The sequence below is a fragment of the Sus scrofa genome, chromosome 6 (assembly GCF_054392235.1).
Source record: "Sus scrofa isolate SSC_HxYL_T2T_F1_AM1 chromosome 6, Sscrofa_HxYL_maternal_Yorkshire_Landrace_v2.0, whole genome shotgun sequence".
Taxonomy (NCBI): Eukaryota; Metazoa; Chordata; class Mammalia; order Artiodactyla; family Suidae; genus Sus; species Sus scrofa.
This window is the reverse complement of record NC_139388.1, coordinates 7,204,607-7,221,782: the sequence shown is the minus strand read 5'-3', so window position 1 is coordinate 7,221,782 and position 17,176 is coordinate 7,204,607. Positions and strand designations below refer to the sequence as shown.

The 17,176-nt window shown below is 48.0% G+C and overlaps 1 protein-coding gene across 8 annotated transcripts; it reads right to left on the bottom strand.

Annotated features, from left to right (window-relative positions):
• Positions 1 to 1,232: 1,232 nt before the first annotated feature.
• Positions 1,233 to 13,602, bottom strand: SDR42E1 (short chain dehydrogenase/reductase family 42E, member 1). 8 transcript variants are annotated; one of them, XM_084959466.1, is made up of 5 exons: positions 13,481 to 13,602; positions 7,306 to 7,319; positions 5,604 to 5,613; positions 4,100 to 4,135; positions 1,233 to 3,807 (listed from the first exon to the last, which is right to left on the bottom strand). In XM_084959466.1, the coding sequence occupies exons 1-5, from the start codon at positions 13,600 to 13,602 to the stop codon at positions 2,691 to 2,693; spliced, it is 1,299 nt and encodes a 432-aa protein (XP_084815592.1). In that variant the 3' UTR covers positions 1,233 to 2,690. The 8 variants fall into 8 exon arrangements, with proteins under 8 accessions (XP_084815592.1, XP_013846797.3, XP_020949411.2 ...); XM_013991343.3 differs by lacking the exons at positions 4,100 to 4,135; positions 5,604 to 5,613; positions 7,306 to 7,319 and adding an exon at positions 4,765 to 4,855 and having other exon boundaries at positions 13,257 to 13,518; XM_021093752.2 differs by lacking the exons at positions 4,100 to 4,135; positions 5,604 to 5,613; positions 7,306 to 7,319 and adding an exon at positions 4,765 to 4,855 and having other exon boundaries at positions 13,419 to 13,518.
• Positions 13,603 to 17,176: the final 3,574 nt, after the last annotated feature.

The window sequence follows — 17,176 nt, the reverse complement described above, 5'->3', positions numbered from 1 at the left end:
TTGAAAGACTTCATTAAAAACATCTCTCAGGGGTTCCCGTCGTGGCACAGTGGAAATGAACCCAACTAGGAACCATGAGGTTGCAGGTTCCATCCCTGGCCTTGCTCAGTGGGTTAAGGATCCGGCGTTGCCATGAGCCGTGGTGTAGATCCCGAGTCGCTGTGGCTGTGGTGTAGGCCAGCAGCTACAGCTCCGACTGGACCCCTAGCCTGGGAACCTCCATATGCTGCGGGGGTAGCCCTAAAAAGCAAAAAAATAAATAAATAAAAAAACACATCTTTTCAAAGTCTGTGAGACCTTTCAATGACAGCGGTTAAACGTCTTACTGTTCTTTCCTGGTCTCTCAGTCGCCTTTGCGTATGGACCGAGGTGTCATTAATGGACTGTTACGTCGTTAAAGGGCAGAGCAGCCTCCCTTTAGCACCTGGAGGGTTAGATGCATTGGAGGTGCTCATACAAGTGAACCCCGGACTAAAAAGCAAAAGCGTCTCATGTTTTACTAAAAAAAAAAAAAAAAAAAAAAAATCACACCATCTCATATTTATGTGGCAATTTATACATTAAAAGTACTTTCTCTACAGTTTGGAGATACCTTAGAAATCTATACATAGAACTTCCATATGACCCCACAATCCCAGTCTTGGGCATCTATCCGGACAAAACTCTACTTAAAAGAGACACGTGCACCTGCATGTTCATTGCAGCACTAGTCACAATAGCCAGGACATGGAAACAACCCAAATGTCCATCGACAGATGATTGGATTCGGAAGATGTGGTATATATACACAATGGAATACTACTCAGCCATAAAAAAGGATGCCGTAATGCCATTTGCAGCAACATGGATGGAACTAGAGCCTCTCATACTGAGTGAAATGAGCCAGAAAGACAAAGACAAATACCATATGATATCACTTATAACTGGAATCTAACATCCAGCACAAATGAACATCTCAGAAAAGAAAATCATGGACTTGGAGAAGAGACTTGTGGCTGCCTGATGGGAGGGGGAGGGAGTGGGAGGGATCGGGAGCTTGGGCTTATCAGACACAACTTAGAATAGATTTACAAGGAGATCCTGCTGAATAGCATTGAGAACTTTGTCCAGATACTCATGTTGCAACAGAAGAAAGGGTGGGGGAAAAAATGTAATTGTAATGTATACATGTAAGGACAACTTGATCCCCTTGCTGTACAGTGGGGAAATAATAAATAAATAAATAAATAAAGTACTTTCTCTGCATCTTATTTAATGCTCAGAACCCTGTGAGATGAGTGGGTGGATTTACAGAAAGGGAAAATACAGTCATTCCTGTTTCCCAAAGGAGGCAAAGAGGCCTTACTGAGGCTTCAGCTACTTGGTGAAGGCCACACAAGAGATTCCTGGTGGCTGGTCTTCCGGTATCAAGTTAAGCACTTTTTCCAAAACACCCAGGCGGCACGGCTCGGGGCTCCTCACTGAGCACACCCCCCACCCAACCCACGACACACTTGGACAACGGCTCTCACACTCCTTTCCGCCCCGAGCTGTCCTTGCAGCGTCTGAACACGGGTCCCTTCTGTAGCTGCACTCACGGCGTGGCGCAGGGAAGGGCGCTCCTGTCCACTTCGGTTCCGACACAGCAGAACAACCTGACTGTTGTTACAGCCTCCCCGGGGGCGGCCGTCGAGCAGGGCACTCCTCGCGGGAGGGACCTTCGGAGGACTGACATTCTTCCCAGGAAGAAAAACAGTCTCTGCAGTTCAATGCCGTGCTTCACTTTTTAATGACAAATGGCATCGTGAGCCTGAACATCCTTATTAAGCATCAGACGTCCAGCTGTTTCCTAGACCTCCGTCTAGGCTCAGGGGGCCGAACCTGAGGAACCCCGAACAGATGTAAACACACCTGTTACAGACTCTAAGGGCACACCACAAAGGCTTTCCAAAAAGTCGGCAGCAGCAACACCTCGAAACAGAATATCCCGAGGAAGAAAGCCCTCCTGCGGCAGGTCTTAGTTATTAGTAAGTTTAGTTCTGCGGCTCCAAAAGGACTTCTACTGTCCCCGTCTAAAGAAGAAGGACCCAAGGAACCAAATCGCAAACTTCTCTTTGCTTCCATTTCTTCCTTCAGGTTTTGCGCAAGGAGGTAAGGAATGAAGACTTAAGCCAAGGACCTATTCTTTTTTGTTTTTTTTTTAATTATAGTTGATTTACACCATTGTGACAATTCAAGAATCTATTCTTTTTTTTCCTTTTAGGGCTAACCCTGCGGCATGTGGAAGTTCCCAGGCTGCGGGTTGAATTGGAGCTATAACTGGGGCCCATGCCACAGCCACAGCAACGCCAGATCCGAGCTGCATTTGCAACCTACACTGCAGCTTGCAGCAATGCTGGATCTTTAACCCACTGAGCAAGGCCAGGGATGGAACCCACATCCTCATGGACACTAGTCAGGTCTTAACCCACTGAGCCACAATAGGAACTCAAGAATCTATTCTTAAGTAGCAATGTGAAGACCCCAAATTTGGCACGAGGTATCTATTATCCATCTACCTATCTATCAGTCTTGCCTACGGCATGTGGAAGTTCCCAGGCCAGGGATGGAACCCACATCACAGCAGTGACAATGCTGAATCCTTAACTGCTAGGCCACCGCGGATCTCCATCTCAGCAAGGGTCATCAACTCCTTATTTCTAGCTCCTGCTTCACAGGGACAGAATCACAGAAGGCGGCAGCCAGGTGAGAACTGCTATAACCAAGAGTGAGAGCAGCAGCCCGTACCAAACAAGACTGAACTCTGAGTCCTGACTGCCAGGACTGCGGCCGTGACCGTGGGCTTTAAACCACTCTACTACTTCCTGGAGGTCAAATGGTTGAGCCTCATAGCCCAGCTCTTTCTTGGCTTTCTCCAGGCTAAAGTAATGTGTGACGGCGGTTTTGTAAACTTCGGTGCGGGTGAGGAAGGGCTGGAAGTTGTAGAGTCGACCCAAAAGGAAGTAGGCCATCTCTGTGAGGAAAGCGAAGAAGTAGATGAGGGGCAGGGGCAGGCGGACGGAGGGGAACTTGTAACCCAGGCCCTCAACCAAAGGCCGGAAGAACTCAAAGTTGTTCACGGGTCTGCCGTCAGAGATGAAGTAGGGCTGCCCGGAGGCGACGTGGCCCTTGTCGGCCTTCAGGGCCTCTGAGGCCAGGATGTGAGCCTGCACCAAGTTATCCACGTGGACAAATTCGACCAGACTCTTGGGGTCTCCATACACAAACCTGAAGAGGCCCTTCTCCAGGTAGCTCACTATCCTGGGGAGGTGCCTTTGTTCTCCGGGCCCATAGATGCCAGCCGGCCTCAGAGCACAGGTCCTCAAGACCCCAGCACGTCGAGCCAGGGCTGTGCCATTGGCCTCCAGCACCTTCTTCTCTGCGACCGATTTGGTTCGAGAGTAGTGGTCCGGGTGGAGGTGGAGAGGTAGGTACGGCAGAGACTCATCGCCATTTCTGATAACCTGACCTCCGAAGATGACGTTGAAGGTGCTGGTGTAAACTAACCTTGGCACCCCCCGGCTCCTGCAGGCCTGGAGGACGTTGTCCGTGCCCCCGACGTTGACGTCCTCGATCCGGCTCCGGTTCAGTTGCTCGCGCCCGGACATACCGTAAGAGGCGATGTGGAACACACAGGTGACATCCGCATCCTCGAAGGCGCGCTCTACGTCAGTGAGGAGGCAAATGTCTCCCCGTATGAACTTGACTCCTTCCGGAATGGTGTGAGCAGGGCTGCTGACGTCAAAGAGAATCACACGGAGCCCCTTCTGGTTCAGAGCGCAGCCCAGGCTGAAATAACAGAGAGTAGATGTTAGATCGAATCGCTGCCACGTTATGCCTGGGAAAAGTCTGTACGGTAATTGGCCAAGGTTTCTCGGCATATCCGTTCCACACTTGCATGTTCGCTGATGCAAATCTTACTTATGCAAATACTCAAAGAAGAGAATCCCCACATTTACTTAAATTACAATGAGAGGGACTTTATCTTCAAAGACAGTGGTGTCTACAGGTGACCTTTTTCTCCCCTCTGTTCTGAGACCCACCCTCCATTCTTTGGAATATTTGTGAACAGTCACCTCACTGTGAAAGAATAGCTCTATGTTTGGGGGGGGCTGCGCTGGTGGCCTATAAAAATCCCCGGGCCAGGGATCAAACCCACACCACAGCAGTGACAACACCCGATCCTTAACTGGTAGGCCACCAGGGAACTCCAAGAACAGCTGTTATTTTAAATTGGTTTTGGTGGTGTGAATAGCTCCCCTCCCCAATTCGATGGCTTTATAAAGAATTTTTCTTAAATTTAAATTTTTCTTTTTTCTTTTTTTGCATTTTAGGACCGCACCCAAGGCATTTGGAGGTTCCCAGGCTAGGGGTCAAATCAGAACCGTAGCCGCCAGCCTACACCACCGCCACAGGAATGCCAGATCCGAGTTGTGTCTGACCTACACCACAGCTCACAGCAACGCTAGATCCTTAACCCCACAGAGCAAGGCCAGGGATCGAACCTGCATCCACATGGATACTAGTCAGATTCGTTTCCACTGAGCCAAGACAGTAACTCCAAATTTAAGTCTTTCTTAAATCTCCATTTCAGTATCTGAGCGGTCGGCAACATGGTTCATCATGGGTTTAATGCTACACAGACAAGGAAAAGTCTACACTGTGTTAATATGAGTTGAAAGCTATACTCTTCCCAGGAACTACCAGTAAAATAATTCCCTGGACAGATTTTACAGACGCACTGACCGGAAACCAAAATAGCCACCTCCTCCCGTGATGAGGACTGTCTCCTTTGGAGACCTGGGGGAGTCCATGTATGGCACTCAGATAACCGGACCTGTAAGAAAGAAGTATGCATCCTGTTACTGAAGAAAATCCAAATCCGACTGCCCTTCTTTGGGAGTAATAAAAACAAACAGGCGATAAACTCTAGCAGAAAGAGGAGTTCCCGTTGTGGCGCAGTGGTTAACGAATCCGCCTAGGGAACCATGGGGTTGTAGGTTCGGTCCCTGCCCTTGCTCAGTGGGTTAACGATCCGGTGTTGCCGTGAGCTGTGGTGTAGGTTGCAGACGCGGCTCGGATCCCGCATTGCTGTGGCTCTGGCGTAGGCCGGTGGCTACAGCTCCGATTCGACCCCTAGCCTGGGAACCTCCATATGCCGCGGGAGTGGCCCAAGAAATAGCTAAAAAGACAAAAAAAAAAAAAAAAAAAAAAAAAAAAAAAACTCTAGCAGAAAGAAACGCTAAGACCTGGGTTCCTGTCATGGCTTTGGGACAACAGTCAACTCCTCCCCACCCCTCTCCTTTCACTTCCTGAGCTTCAAATTTCTTCCTGGGTAATATGGGGACAGTAATACCTGCACTGAGTGCCTGACAAGGTCAATGTGACGATTCAGTAAGACAGTGGACTTGGGAGTGCTCTGAAAACCACAAGGCACTCTTCAAATGGAAGACATGATTTTTTTGTTTGTTTTCTTGGCTGTGCCCGTAGCATGCAGAAGTTCCCGGGCCAGGGACTGAACCCGCACCACAGCAGTGACCCAGGCCACAGGAGTCACAATGCCAGATCCTTAACCGCCAGGCCACCAGGGAACTCCTGCAAGGTATTACTCTTAATCCTTGGAAAACATTAGAGTCTTTTTGACAAGAATGAATTCGTATCTGGTAGGGAGAGGCACTTCCCCCCCAACACCCCCAGAAAAATTAAGGACAGAACTTTAAAGCAAATTTCCAACATCTTTTGAGTAAAATGGCACACTGTAGCACCATTTAACACTGGTATTTTATTAGCCCTATGTGTAAAAGGGTGTGTGTTGGGGGGGAGAAACATCTTTTACGTAGCAAACCATGTCCCCCTACCCAGGAAATCCTCCCGTTCTGCACATGCTCAACGCCTGAGGGCATCTCGATTCCCTCCCTCCACTTCTATGCTAATAAGGACTCAAGACCCCTTCTCTCAAAAACAAGTCAAAACAAGCCAAAGGGGGGCCGCTCAACCCTTCACACTCGGGAAGAAATCAAACAGGAGGCAGGCAGGTCCTCAGAGGCACCGGGAACACACGTGCACACGCAAGTCCGTGGAGACCCTCGGGTGTGGTTAGGCAGGGAGACTGCAGGCAACCGGGAGCCCCACCACTTGAGCAAGGTCATCCTCTGAGTTGGGTGCTGCATCTATAAAGTGGAGCTGATGAGCTCGCAGGCCCACAAGACCAAATGGGAGAGCGTACAAAAAAAACCCACAAAAACCTGATGTGGGAGTTTCCATTGTGGCTCAGTGGTGACAAACCAGACTCATACCCATGACGACGCAGGTTTGATCCCTGGCCCCCCTCAGTGGGTTCAGGATCCTGAGTTGCCTGAGCTGTGATGTAGGTCACAGATGTGACTCAGATCCCGTGTTGCTGTGGCCGTGGTCTAGGCCGGTGGCTACAGCTCTGATTCAACCCCTAGCCTGGGAACTTCCACGTGCTGCAGGTACAGCCCTAAAAACAAAATGAACAAACAAAAAATCTGACTTAGTGTAGGCGCTCCACGGATATCACTGCTTGAGTTTCATTTTCTTCAAGCTCCAGAGTTTGGGGATTTGATTTTTCTCTGCCTTCCCATGTACCATGTTTAGGTCTCTCAAAAGCACAAGGATATGAAAAGTTTGTCAGATTCTTCTGAATAACCGTACTAAGGAGCTGTGATTGCCTGTCATTTGTGCAGAAATCAGTTGGTGTGACAGCTGAAGACAAGATTCAGCAAGCAACTATCTCAGTGGCTTGAGGGTAAGCAGAAAAGTGAGAAGTACTAGGGGAATTGAGCACAATGACGTGGAAGATGGCTGATGGATCCCCACCAGCAATTGCCGCTGCTGGGCCCACAAGAAAATCCAGAAGGAATGAACGCCCAGGCATCCCACCAATGCACCCAACAATGACCTTATGCTTCTATTATTCCCTGAGTGTAGGCACACTCCCATCTGGGTTTGAAGTAGCCATACAACTAGATGTTGTCAATTCTGTCATTTGACATAATCACGTGACTTCATCGCAGATGCTCCATCCAAACACAGAAGATGTCAGTCACTGGCGTCTCCACCCAGACCTCTTGTCTTCACCACCATGACCTGGTGGCGACATCCGTCTCTGACTTCAACGCACGCTCTTCCACCACCGGTGCCCTCCTCTCCCAGCACGTGGGCTTGCCTCCTTTCCTTAGAGATGCTCACCTCACCTGTGCCCTGAGGACCACATGCACTTTGGTTTCACCTCGGTGTGAACCACTGCTGGCACCATATCGACACCTGGCTGCATCTTTCTCAATATTTAGGTCTGTTCAAGTGCCACTGACTCAACACAGGGAGGTGTTTCTGATCACCCCTTCCGGAAGAATCCTCTCTTAGCTAAATGATGTTTTGTTTTCCTCATGGCACACTTCACTATCTAAATTTGTTTCCTTTTGAACTATTGACTTCCTTCCAAGAGAATGTAGGTGCCAAGAGAATGGAGACTTTCAGCCTTTCTCACTGGCATGTCCCCACCAGAACCCAAAACACAATAAATACTCAACAAGTATTTGTTGAATTTACAGATGACTTTCTTTTTCTTTTTTATGGCCGCACCTGCAGCATATGGAAGTTGCCAGGCTAGGGGTCAAAGCGAAGTTGCAGCTGCTGGCCTCTGCTGGATCCTTAATCCATTGACCAAGGCCAGGGATAGAACCCAATCCTCATGGAGACAATGCTGGGTCCTTAACCCACTGAGCCACAATGGGAACTCCAACTTACAGATGATTTTGAGCACTGGGAAACACATCCAGTTTGGTAAAATTATGATGGGCACAAGTTATGCAGGGCCCTGCAGTGTCTAGAAGCCATTGTTATATATGCCAGTCAGAGCTGCCATTTTAACTGATGACCTAAGAAGAAATGTTCTGGCATGAAAATGACAGAAAATAGAGTGAAACGAGACAGAATTCCTGCATTCTGCAGCGTGCACTGGAGGAGAGACGCTTTTGCAAATACTCAAAGTACAGGCGAAAAGGAGGCACCAGGATTACTGCAATAATGTTAGTACTGACAGGGTGCCATGGAGGCGCCGAGGTGGGGGAAAGTGATTTTGAAGGGCAGGTCTCCAGAGACGTCATTGAAAGTGGGCATTAGAGCCACACTGGAACCGCAGGAGGATGGAGGCAGGCTGAGCGGGCAGCACAAATGAACAGGAGAGCAACAGGCAGGGCTGGTGCTGGGCCACAAAAACAGGTTGTGCAAACTGAAGCCGACGTGTGTGGCTGGCAATTCAGGGCGGAAAGATGGCCAGATGCTTGGAGACAGCTTGGGGCCCCCTTAGGGGGAGCCTGGACTCTATCCTAGAGACAACAGAGAGCGTAGGTTTGCTTTGGTCCTTTTGAAAGATGGCCAGAGGGCCCGGCTCAAATGAGGATGAGGGAGGCGGCAGCAAGCAGGACTCGGGTGACAAGTGAGGTGGGTGATGTCACCAACTGAAATAGCTCACAGGTTTTAGAAATGTTTGGTTAAGATGTTTGGTTATGAGGATGCCAGATAACAAAGGTTAAGACAGTCTGAACATCTGCACAAGAATTCCGCTGTGAAGAAATCAGAAAAATCTGGATATGGCCTCAAAGAGTCCAGTTAAAAATTTTCCAAGAGAAATTCCTCCTAATCTCTAATTATTCTTTGCTTTTAAAACGACACATTCCAGGCCGGTTCAAAGACCACAGGTCAATCATGGCTCATGGGCGCATTAATCACGCCAGGAATGTACAAGTTCAAATTATTAATGCTTCAAAGTACCTGTCAGGCCTGGTCATGCTACTCTTCATTACCCTCCATCTCATTCCAGAAAGATCTAGGGCAAGAACTTGTGTAACTGACCTGATCTGGAGGGTCAGACGAGTGGTAATGAGTTTGGAAAAATTAAGAATTGAGCAAGACAAGCAGCAGTGCGAAGAAGCCCATCCACCAGGCCAGTGAAACCTTCCTGGATGACCCAGTCATTAACGGCATCACCCCGATCCTCCTTCCCTGGCTCCCGCATCAACCAGCACAGAAAAATCGCAGCAAACACATTTCGCAGGCAACCAAAAGAAAGTCCCATGAACAGGGAGGGAGAAAAAGAGTAGACACAATTTTCCTTCAATCAACTGCCTGATTTTTTTGTATTTCGTGGCTTCTGTTTTATGTGTTTCCATCTGATTCTGTCTAGGGCTGGGCACTCAGACCAGACTTTATAATCTCAATTGCTTTAAGGCTCTTCCAAAACTCAGCTTTGTTCAGTAACTGCTTTCGGGGGGCGGGGGGGTGGGGGGGGGAGAGGGAAGGAGGGTCACATTTGACCAGAGCAGTCATTTTAGCAGACACGGTTAAGGGGTTAAGGGTAAGTCTGTGATTCAGGGGGGAAAAAAAAGCAAAGAAAAAAGGAAAAAAAGAAATCTTAATTACAAACATGAAAAGATGAAAGTTAAAATCTGCCTGACCCCTTGATAATACTAAGATAGAAAGGGTAATAAGTTGACATCTCACAGGGAAGTTATGAGAAGAAACTCATAAAAATGACTAGGAATACTTTAGATTTACAAAGACCTAATTAAATGCAAGGGATCAGTAATAAGAACCTTACAGCTTCTGCACACAGTGTCTCTGCCCCGGGGGTTGGGGAGGACGGCGCGCCAACGCTCCGGTATTAGAATATCAGAAAGCAATATACAACTGGGGCACCACTGGAGGAGGGGACAGTGGGGAGAAGGGAAGACGGCTCTCAGGAAAAGAAAAGCTTACTGTATTTACTTTAAGGCTGATAGCATCTCTTGGACGTTTAACCCTAGGATGGCACGATTTACGCTGCTGCCCAAGTGCTGCCTGGAGGCCAAAGGTAACTGTGTTCTTACTGGATTGAGCCCGAGGAAGCAAACCGAGGCTGGACGGTTTCGAAAGGGTGCTGTTCAAATTCCAAAGGTGACCTGGAAACGATGGGTGTTGAATACAAAGCAGTCAAGGATGGAAAGGAGAGTCCCCCCGATACAGGTAACACGGATGTGAGGCAGGAAACCTAAAAGGCCAAACACACTTGGGAAGAAAATTAAGGGCACAGCGTTAAGTGGAAAACGGACTCACAATGGAACTCAGCAGGACCCTCGGGGGGGAGGGGTGTCTCCCCCAACCCCCCGGGAGCCGCCTCCTCTCCCACATCTTCTGCTTTAGCTCCTCTTTGAAACACCTACACCATAGTATCTGATGCACATTTCCTGAGTTGTTTTCCAGGAACCCCCTACCTCCACCACCAGATGGAAGATGTGAACGACCTACAGAGCCCGCAGGCCTGCTGCAGCCTCAGGACTCAAGAAGCGAAACTGCACCACGGCCCCGTTACCTCAACACCTCACCCTCAAACCAGTGCCCCCTGCCCCCACCACCTGGCCCTTAAAAATGCTTTCCTGAAACCCATCAGGGAGTTCAGGCTTCTTCAACACTAGCTGTCCCAGACTACTTGTGTGGCACTTTGCAACAAACGCTGCATTTTCCTGCACCACAATGTGGTGTCAGCAGATTGGCTTGACTGCCCGCAGGCCAGCGGACCCAAGTTTGGTTCGGGAGTAATGACAAAGAGGGGAAATTCCTGTGTGGTGCAGCAGGTTAAGGATCCAGCACCGCCACAACCTGCAGGTGCAGGTTGCAACTGCGGTATGGGTTCGATCCCTGGCCCGGGAACTTCCACGTACTACAGGTGCGGCCAAAAACAAAACAAACAAAAACAAATAGGGGTATCTGCACACACAATTTTGAATATATGTGAAGATGGCAGGAAGCTGCGTAATTCTCATCACCTTATCTTGTCCAGCTACCCACTCAGACTCCTTTTACCTAGATATTTGTTGCACAAAAGATCCTTGCAATTATTCATGATACTTATGGAACAATTAATTTTATAATAGGTATTTCCCAACTGCTTCCCAAAGTGCCACGTAAACTCCACGCAAGCACAGGCCACTTCTTCAGGATGTCTGCAGGGACGAGTATGTGGCAGATGGTAGACCCAGTAAGTTCCAGTGCAGTGAGAACTCTGCAGCCTCTTCCAGTACCATTTTCTGCTGTACCTGAAAGTATTACACTTGTACTTTCTTCCCTTCTAGGTCAGCCTGTCTGTCACTTCAACATGTCAAAGTACTGTCAGCTGTCATTAAGCCCTTACTGTGTGCCAGGCATGGTGCTAGGCCTCTTCCACAAATTCTCTCTCTTGATGCTCCTAACAAGCCTCTGAGGCTGGTACTAACTTGTTAATCCTGTTTACTACAGCTAGTAAGTGCGAGAGCAGGGAGCCGTATGCACTGGAATCCAGGTGCATCTGACTGCACAGCTTCTGTCTCAACCGCAACAAGCACTCAGGGCTGTGCCAGGCCCTGACCGGAAGCAAACAAGTCTATGCTGACCTGAGTCCTGCAGGGACTTTCACAGCTAATGTATTCTGCAACCTGAGAGGGGCCCTTCCAATTCCCAGCGTTGAGGCAGGAGGAATCCCATCCCCTCCCATGAGGCAGAGGTAGTGGGGAGGCTGGGATAAGCTTCCTAGGTGAGAAAAATCTGGGTCCTACACTTGGTTCTCTCACCTATTCCCCGGGTGACCCTGGTTCCTCCTTGCTAAAATGAAAATAACCGCTATGGCTACATTTTCTATTTATTACAGGCTAGGTGCTTAAAGGTTGACCACTGGAGCCTCAGGACAATCTTTTAAGAACCTGGTCTGCCGATACATATATATGATCCAGAGCAAACGAAATCACTACCTTGAAAAAGTATCTGCGCCCCCACATTCATTGCAGAATTATTCACAATAACTAAATCATGAAAACAATCAAAGTGCCCCTTAATGGATGAAAGGCTAAAGAACATGTGGTCTATCTACATATGCACACTCACAATGGAATATTATTTCGCCATAAAAATGGGAGGAAATCCGGAGTTCCCGTTGTGGCGCAGTGGTTAACGAATCCGACTAGGAACCATGAGGTGGCGGGTTCGGTCCCTGCCCTTGCTCAGTGGGTTAACGATCCGGCGTTGCCATGAGCTGTGGTGTACGTTGCAGACGCGGCTCGGATCCTGCGTTGCTGTGGCTCTGGTGTAGGCTGAGGGCTACAGCTCCGATTCGACCCCTAGCCTGGGAACCTCCATATGCCGCGGGAGCGGCCCAAAGAAATAGCAAAAAGACCAAAAAAAAAAAAAAAAAAAGGGAGGAAATCATACCATTACTGACAATACAACTGGAACCTGAGGGCATAATGCTAAGTGAAATAGATCAGACAAGGACAAATATTGCATGGTATCACATAGAAAGAATCTTAAAAAAAAAAAGGCGAACTTAAAGAAATAAAGTGTAGAATAGTGGTTGCCAGCAACTGGGGGGTAGGGTTGCCAGGGATACTGGGGGGTAAGGGAAAAGAGAAGATGTTGGTCAAAGGGTCTAAGCTTCCAGTTACAAGACAGATTTGCGATCTGGGGAATCGAATACAGAGCACTGGACCAACCACAGTCAGTAATTCTGTATCACATGCTTGAACGCTGCTAAAAGAGATCTTACACAAAAAAACTATAATTATGTGAGGTGATGGAGATGTTAGCTAATCTTAGTGTGGTTATCAATTCACAAAATACATATACATGTATCAAGTCATCACATTGTACACCTCAAAATTCCACAGTGTTAAACATCAATTATATCTCAATAGAGCTAGGAAAATATATAAAAAAGAAAAATAGAAACTGGCTCCCAAACTATGCAGGTGTCAGTGGCTGAGCTGGACCCAGGACATGAAGCCTGGTCTGTAGGAGCCCCCCGCTGGGCTGGTACACTGCAGTGTTCCCTTACTACCTCATAACTTCTGTCACACCTGGTATCTCTGGAACTATTATTCACCTATTGTGTTTTATTTACATCCACTTACTTTTAATCGATAAGTACGTTCATTTTTAATGGGAACCTTACATGGCCACTTAAATGGAAAACCGGAATTATTTGCCATCAAGAGAACGTAGTCTTTCCCCCCAAGGTGTGATGAAAATAAAAGATCCAGCCAGATACAGGTGCCTGTTGATAGCTCCGGGCTTGGGGCCTGCCATGTTAAAAAGAAAAAGAAAAACAGAAGCTAGCAGATGTTGGTGCCATTCTAGAAATCCTAGCTGAGCTTGGCTCCTTGGAATCCGAGGGAACTACAAAGGGCGGAATCTAGGTCAGCATCACTCACTTCCGCGCCCTGTACCAGTGGCCACCCAGCGCAGGTACCAGTGCGGAGGGCGGCGGGGGTGTGCTCTCCGTGGTCCCCCGACGCGCGTGTGAGCCTGGGCGCCCCCGCCAGCCCGGCCAGGTCCCCGCAGCGGGGCGGCCCTCCCAACCCAGGCCCACTCACAATGGCAGCAGACAACGACGGCTACGGGACCGTCCTGGGGAAGCAGCCCAGACGTCTCTTACCTGTCACCGCCCCCGCTCGGCGCCAGAGCCGTCGGACTGGCCTCCCGGAGCCACTTCCGGGCCTCTCTAGGAAGCTCGGAGGTCTCGGCATCTCTATGATGCGCAGGTTTCTCTTGCACCATCGCCTGTACTGGGGCATCACGGTCAGTCCATGAGCCTCCCCGACGTGTCCAACCCATGTGTTTCAACTTCGGGGGAGCCCTTTCAGGGCCCGTCTACTGCGGTACCTACCTCCAATTTCTGTTTTTAGACTTCCACTTCCATCTTTATGTGCCCCCAACACTATTTAACGGTGCCTGTTAAAATAGGATGGCCTCAGCTCAAGCAGTTAATGCTTGGATGATTGGATAGGTGGATGGATGGATGAGGCTCTCCAGACTCCTGAATATTCATGTATCTTTTAAAATCTCTATTTATCTCTTAGTTTCCACATTTATATTTACGTGTATGTTTTCCCGTATCCCCATTTCCCTATTTTTCTAGTTCCACTTCTTTGGATCACTGCACAGGCAGTGATGCTAAGATTAGTCTTTGTTGCTGCAGGAAGCACAGACTTAAAAGCCATGTAGAAAGGATTGTTGGCATCCCCATTCAAAGCTCTCCGAGAGGCCCATCTTTTGTCTCCTGGTCAGGAGTCTGGTTCTATGGAAAGCTGCAGGCTCTGCATACACACACACACACACACACACACACACACCTGAATTGACCAAGAGCTGTGGACGATTTCATTTTGGTGGGTCAAGCGAAGGGGTTTTCACTTCTCATACTGTTCTGACCACGTTCAGACTCAAAGAGGCCCGTATGAAGTAAGTCACTTACTGCTTCACTGAGGTCACAAGGAAAACCTCCAGCCCTGGGATATAAACATTCATGAAAGCTGTGTGAGGAAAGCGAAATGTGTTGGCCTCCCTCCTACTTTCTTCTCTTGATTCTTGTCTATCTCGCCTATCGGTTTACAGTGATTCTAATTATGTGATCCCATAATTCTTGGGAGACCGAGATATGGTTGTACTATGAAGTCTTAAGGAACAGCTTTTCTCTGGCTGCCCACAATTTGCACAAAGATTAGAAGAGGGGGAGAGGAGAGCTAATGAGGGGGTGGAGTGACCAGAAACATACTCTTGGGACCAGTAGCCAAGGAAGATCCCTCTGAGGAAGCATTTTGGAAGACAGACTTCCTTGCCGGGAATTTCAGGATCCTCTAAGGAACATCCAAATTTACTGCATGTTGATAGCCCATAAGAAGAAGTGTGGCAAATTGAAATGTTAATATTCTTGTGCCGCTGAGGACTCTTTAAAAATCTAAGCACTTAAGTTTTAAGGGAAAATTATAAACTTTATAATTACTTCCTTAGTTTCCATTGCAATTTACCGAGTTGATTTTGTAGAGGTCTAAACAAGAACTCTTAGAAATGACCCAAGAAAGAAATGGACTGCAGTATGAGTCCATGTGAATACTTTTTTAGTTTTTTTTCCCTAATAAGACATCCAGAAAGTGAATACATCTCAGAAAAATCGGTTTGCAGTAATAATTCCTTACTGATGTACAAACTCCAGGTTTTACTACACCTACCTGCTCATCAGATTCTCATCGCAATTGTATCCGTTAAGATTCTTCAGGTTTCAAGTAGTGGAAAATAGCTCTAGGGGTTCCTGCTGTGGCGCAACAGCATCAAAGGTGTCTCTGCAGCGCCACGTCGCAGGTTCTCTTTCCCAGCCTTTAACAGTGGGTTAAAGGATCCAGTGTGACTGCAGCTACTGAGTAGGCTGCTACTCTAGTAGTCATTCACGGGGTGACTCAGACAAGATCCCAGGCTCAGGAACTCCATATGCCATGGGGTGGCCAGTAAGGGAGAAAGGAGGGAAAGGAGGAAAGGAAGGAGGGAGGGAAGAAAGGGAGTTCCCATTGTGGCTCTTCGGAAATGAACTCGGCTAGTATCCATGAGGATGTGGGTTCAGTCCCTGACCTTGAACAGTGGGTTAAGGATCCCGCATTGCTCTGAGCTCTGGCGTAGGTTGCAGATGGGGCTTGGATCCCGAGTTGCTGTGACTGTGGTATAGGCTGGAAGCTGCAGCTCCCATTGGACTTTTAGAATCTCAGAAAGAGTTGAACAGTTTATGTATTTATGGGAAGCAGTGCTAGCTTCTGTAATAGGTAAGCCCTGAAATCTCACTGGTTTAATGCAATGAAAGTTTACTTCCCACTCTCGCCACAGGGAAGGGGAAGTGGCCCGCTGCACACATTCACAAGGGACCCCGCCTTCTTTTATTTGTTTTACCACTGGGTTCAACATGGGGCTTCTAAGGTCCCTGTAGAAAGAGAAGCAAGTGCTTGGCTTTCCTCAACATCCTCGTTTAAAGTAGGTCTAATGCAACCCGTAAATTCTCCAGGCACTTCACAGCACTTAGCGTATGTGAATTATCTTGCACATCACTAGGGGAATGCTCTATGAAAACAGAGACCTACTGTTTAAAATTTTTTTTTTAAATTTTATGGCCACAGTTGCAGCATTTGGAAGTTCCTGGGCCAGGGACTGGATCCAAGCCACAGTTGCAACCTACACCACAGCAATGGCAACGCCGGATCCTTTAATCCACTGCACTGGGCTGGGGATCGAACCAGCCCCTCCACAGTGACTGGAGCCACTGCAGTCAGATTCTTAACCGGTTGCGCCACAGCAGGAACTCTAAGACCTGGTTTATTGACTGGTGTGTCTCCAACGCTCATTATAGTATCTGGTATAGAGAGAATTTGAAAAGGACTGCTGAATGGATGAGCAAGTGACTGAATGTCCCATCTCCGATTGTCTCTGTTCAAAACCAGATTTGCAGGTGAGACTTTCTTTGGGTCCAGGTTGGATCAGAAAGCACCACTAGTATAGTCAGCTATGGCCAGGGGGCACAAGAACAGCAATTACTAGCCACCAATAAAAACTGGGGCGGTTTCTAAAGAAGGAAAATCATTATGAGCCTGGAAGACACCTTAAACCTTGTTACCCAAACAGGTAAAAGCAGCAATGTTAACATCAATTGGGTGCTTTCTAATAACTGAATTTTGTTAGAAATGCAGATCTTGGGTCCCACTCCAACCATAACAAGAATCCACAAAATTCTTTTTTTATTCTTTTTTTTTTTTTTTTTTTTTCCTTCAGGCTGCACCTGCAGCACATGGAAGTTCCTAGGCTAAGGGTTGAATCGGAACTGCAGCTGCTGGTCTACACTACAGCCATAGCAACACCAGATCCAAGCCACATCTGTGACCTACACCACAGCTCATGGCAATGCCAGATCCTTAACCCACTGATCGAGGCCAGAGGTCGAGCCCGCATCCTCTTGTACACTATGTTGGGTTCTTAACCTACTGAGCCACAACAGGAACTCCTGAAAATACACAAAATTCTTATAAAATTTTTAGCAAAATTTGGAAGGCCCCAGAGAACTCCTATGCACAGTACAGAGATACTGCCCTAAAAGGTGTTTGTCACTGCAACACTCAGACCTGGGTAAGAGATTCCTGACAGTAGTTTCATGCTACATCTGAAAGCCAAGAGAGGTTCAGTGGTTTATGGAAGGTCGCAGGATTAGTAATTGTCAGAGCTGAGGTTAAAAGCCAAGGCTTCAGACTCCAAATCCCTCGCCATTCCATGCTTGTTCCACTATGCTCCTCTATCTGCTGGATAAACCTGTCTTCTTCCA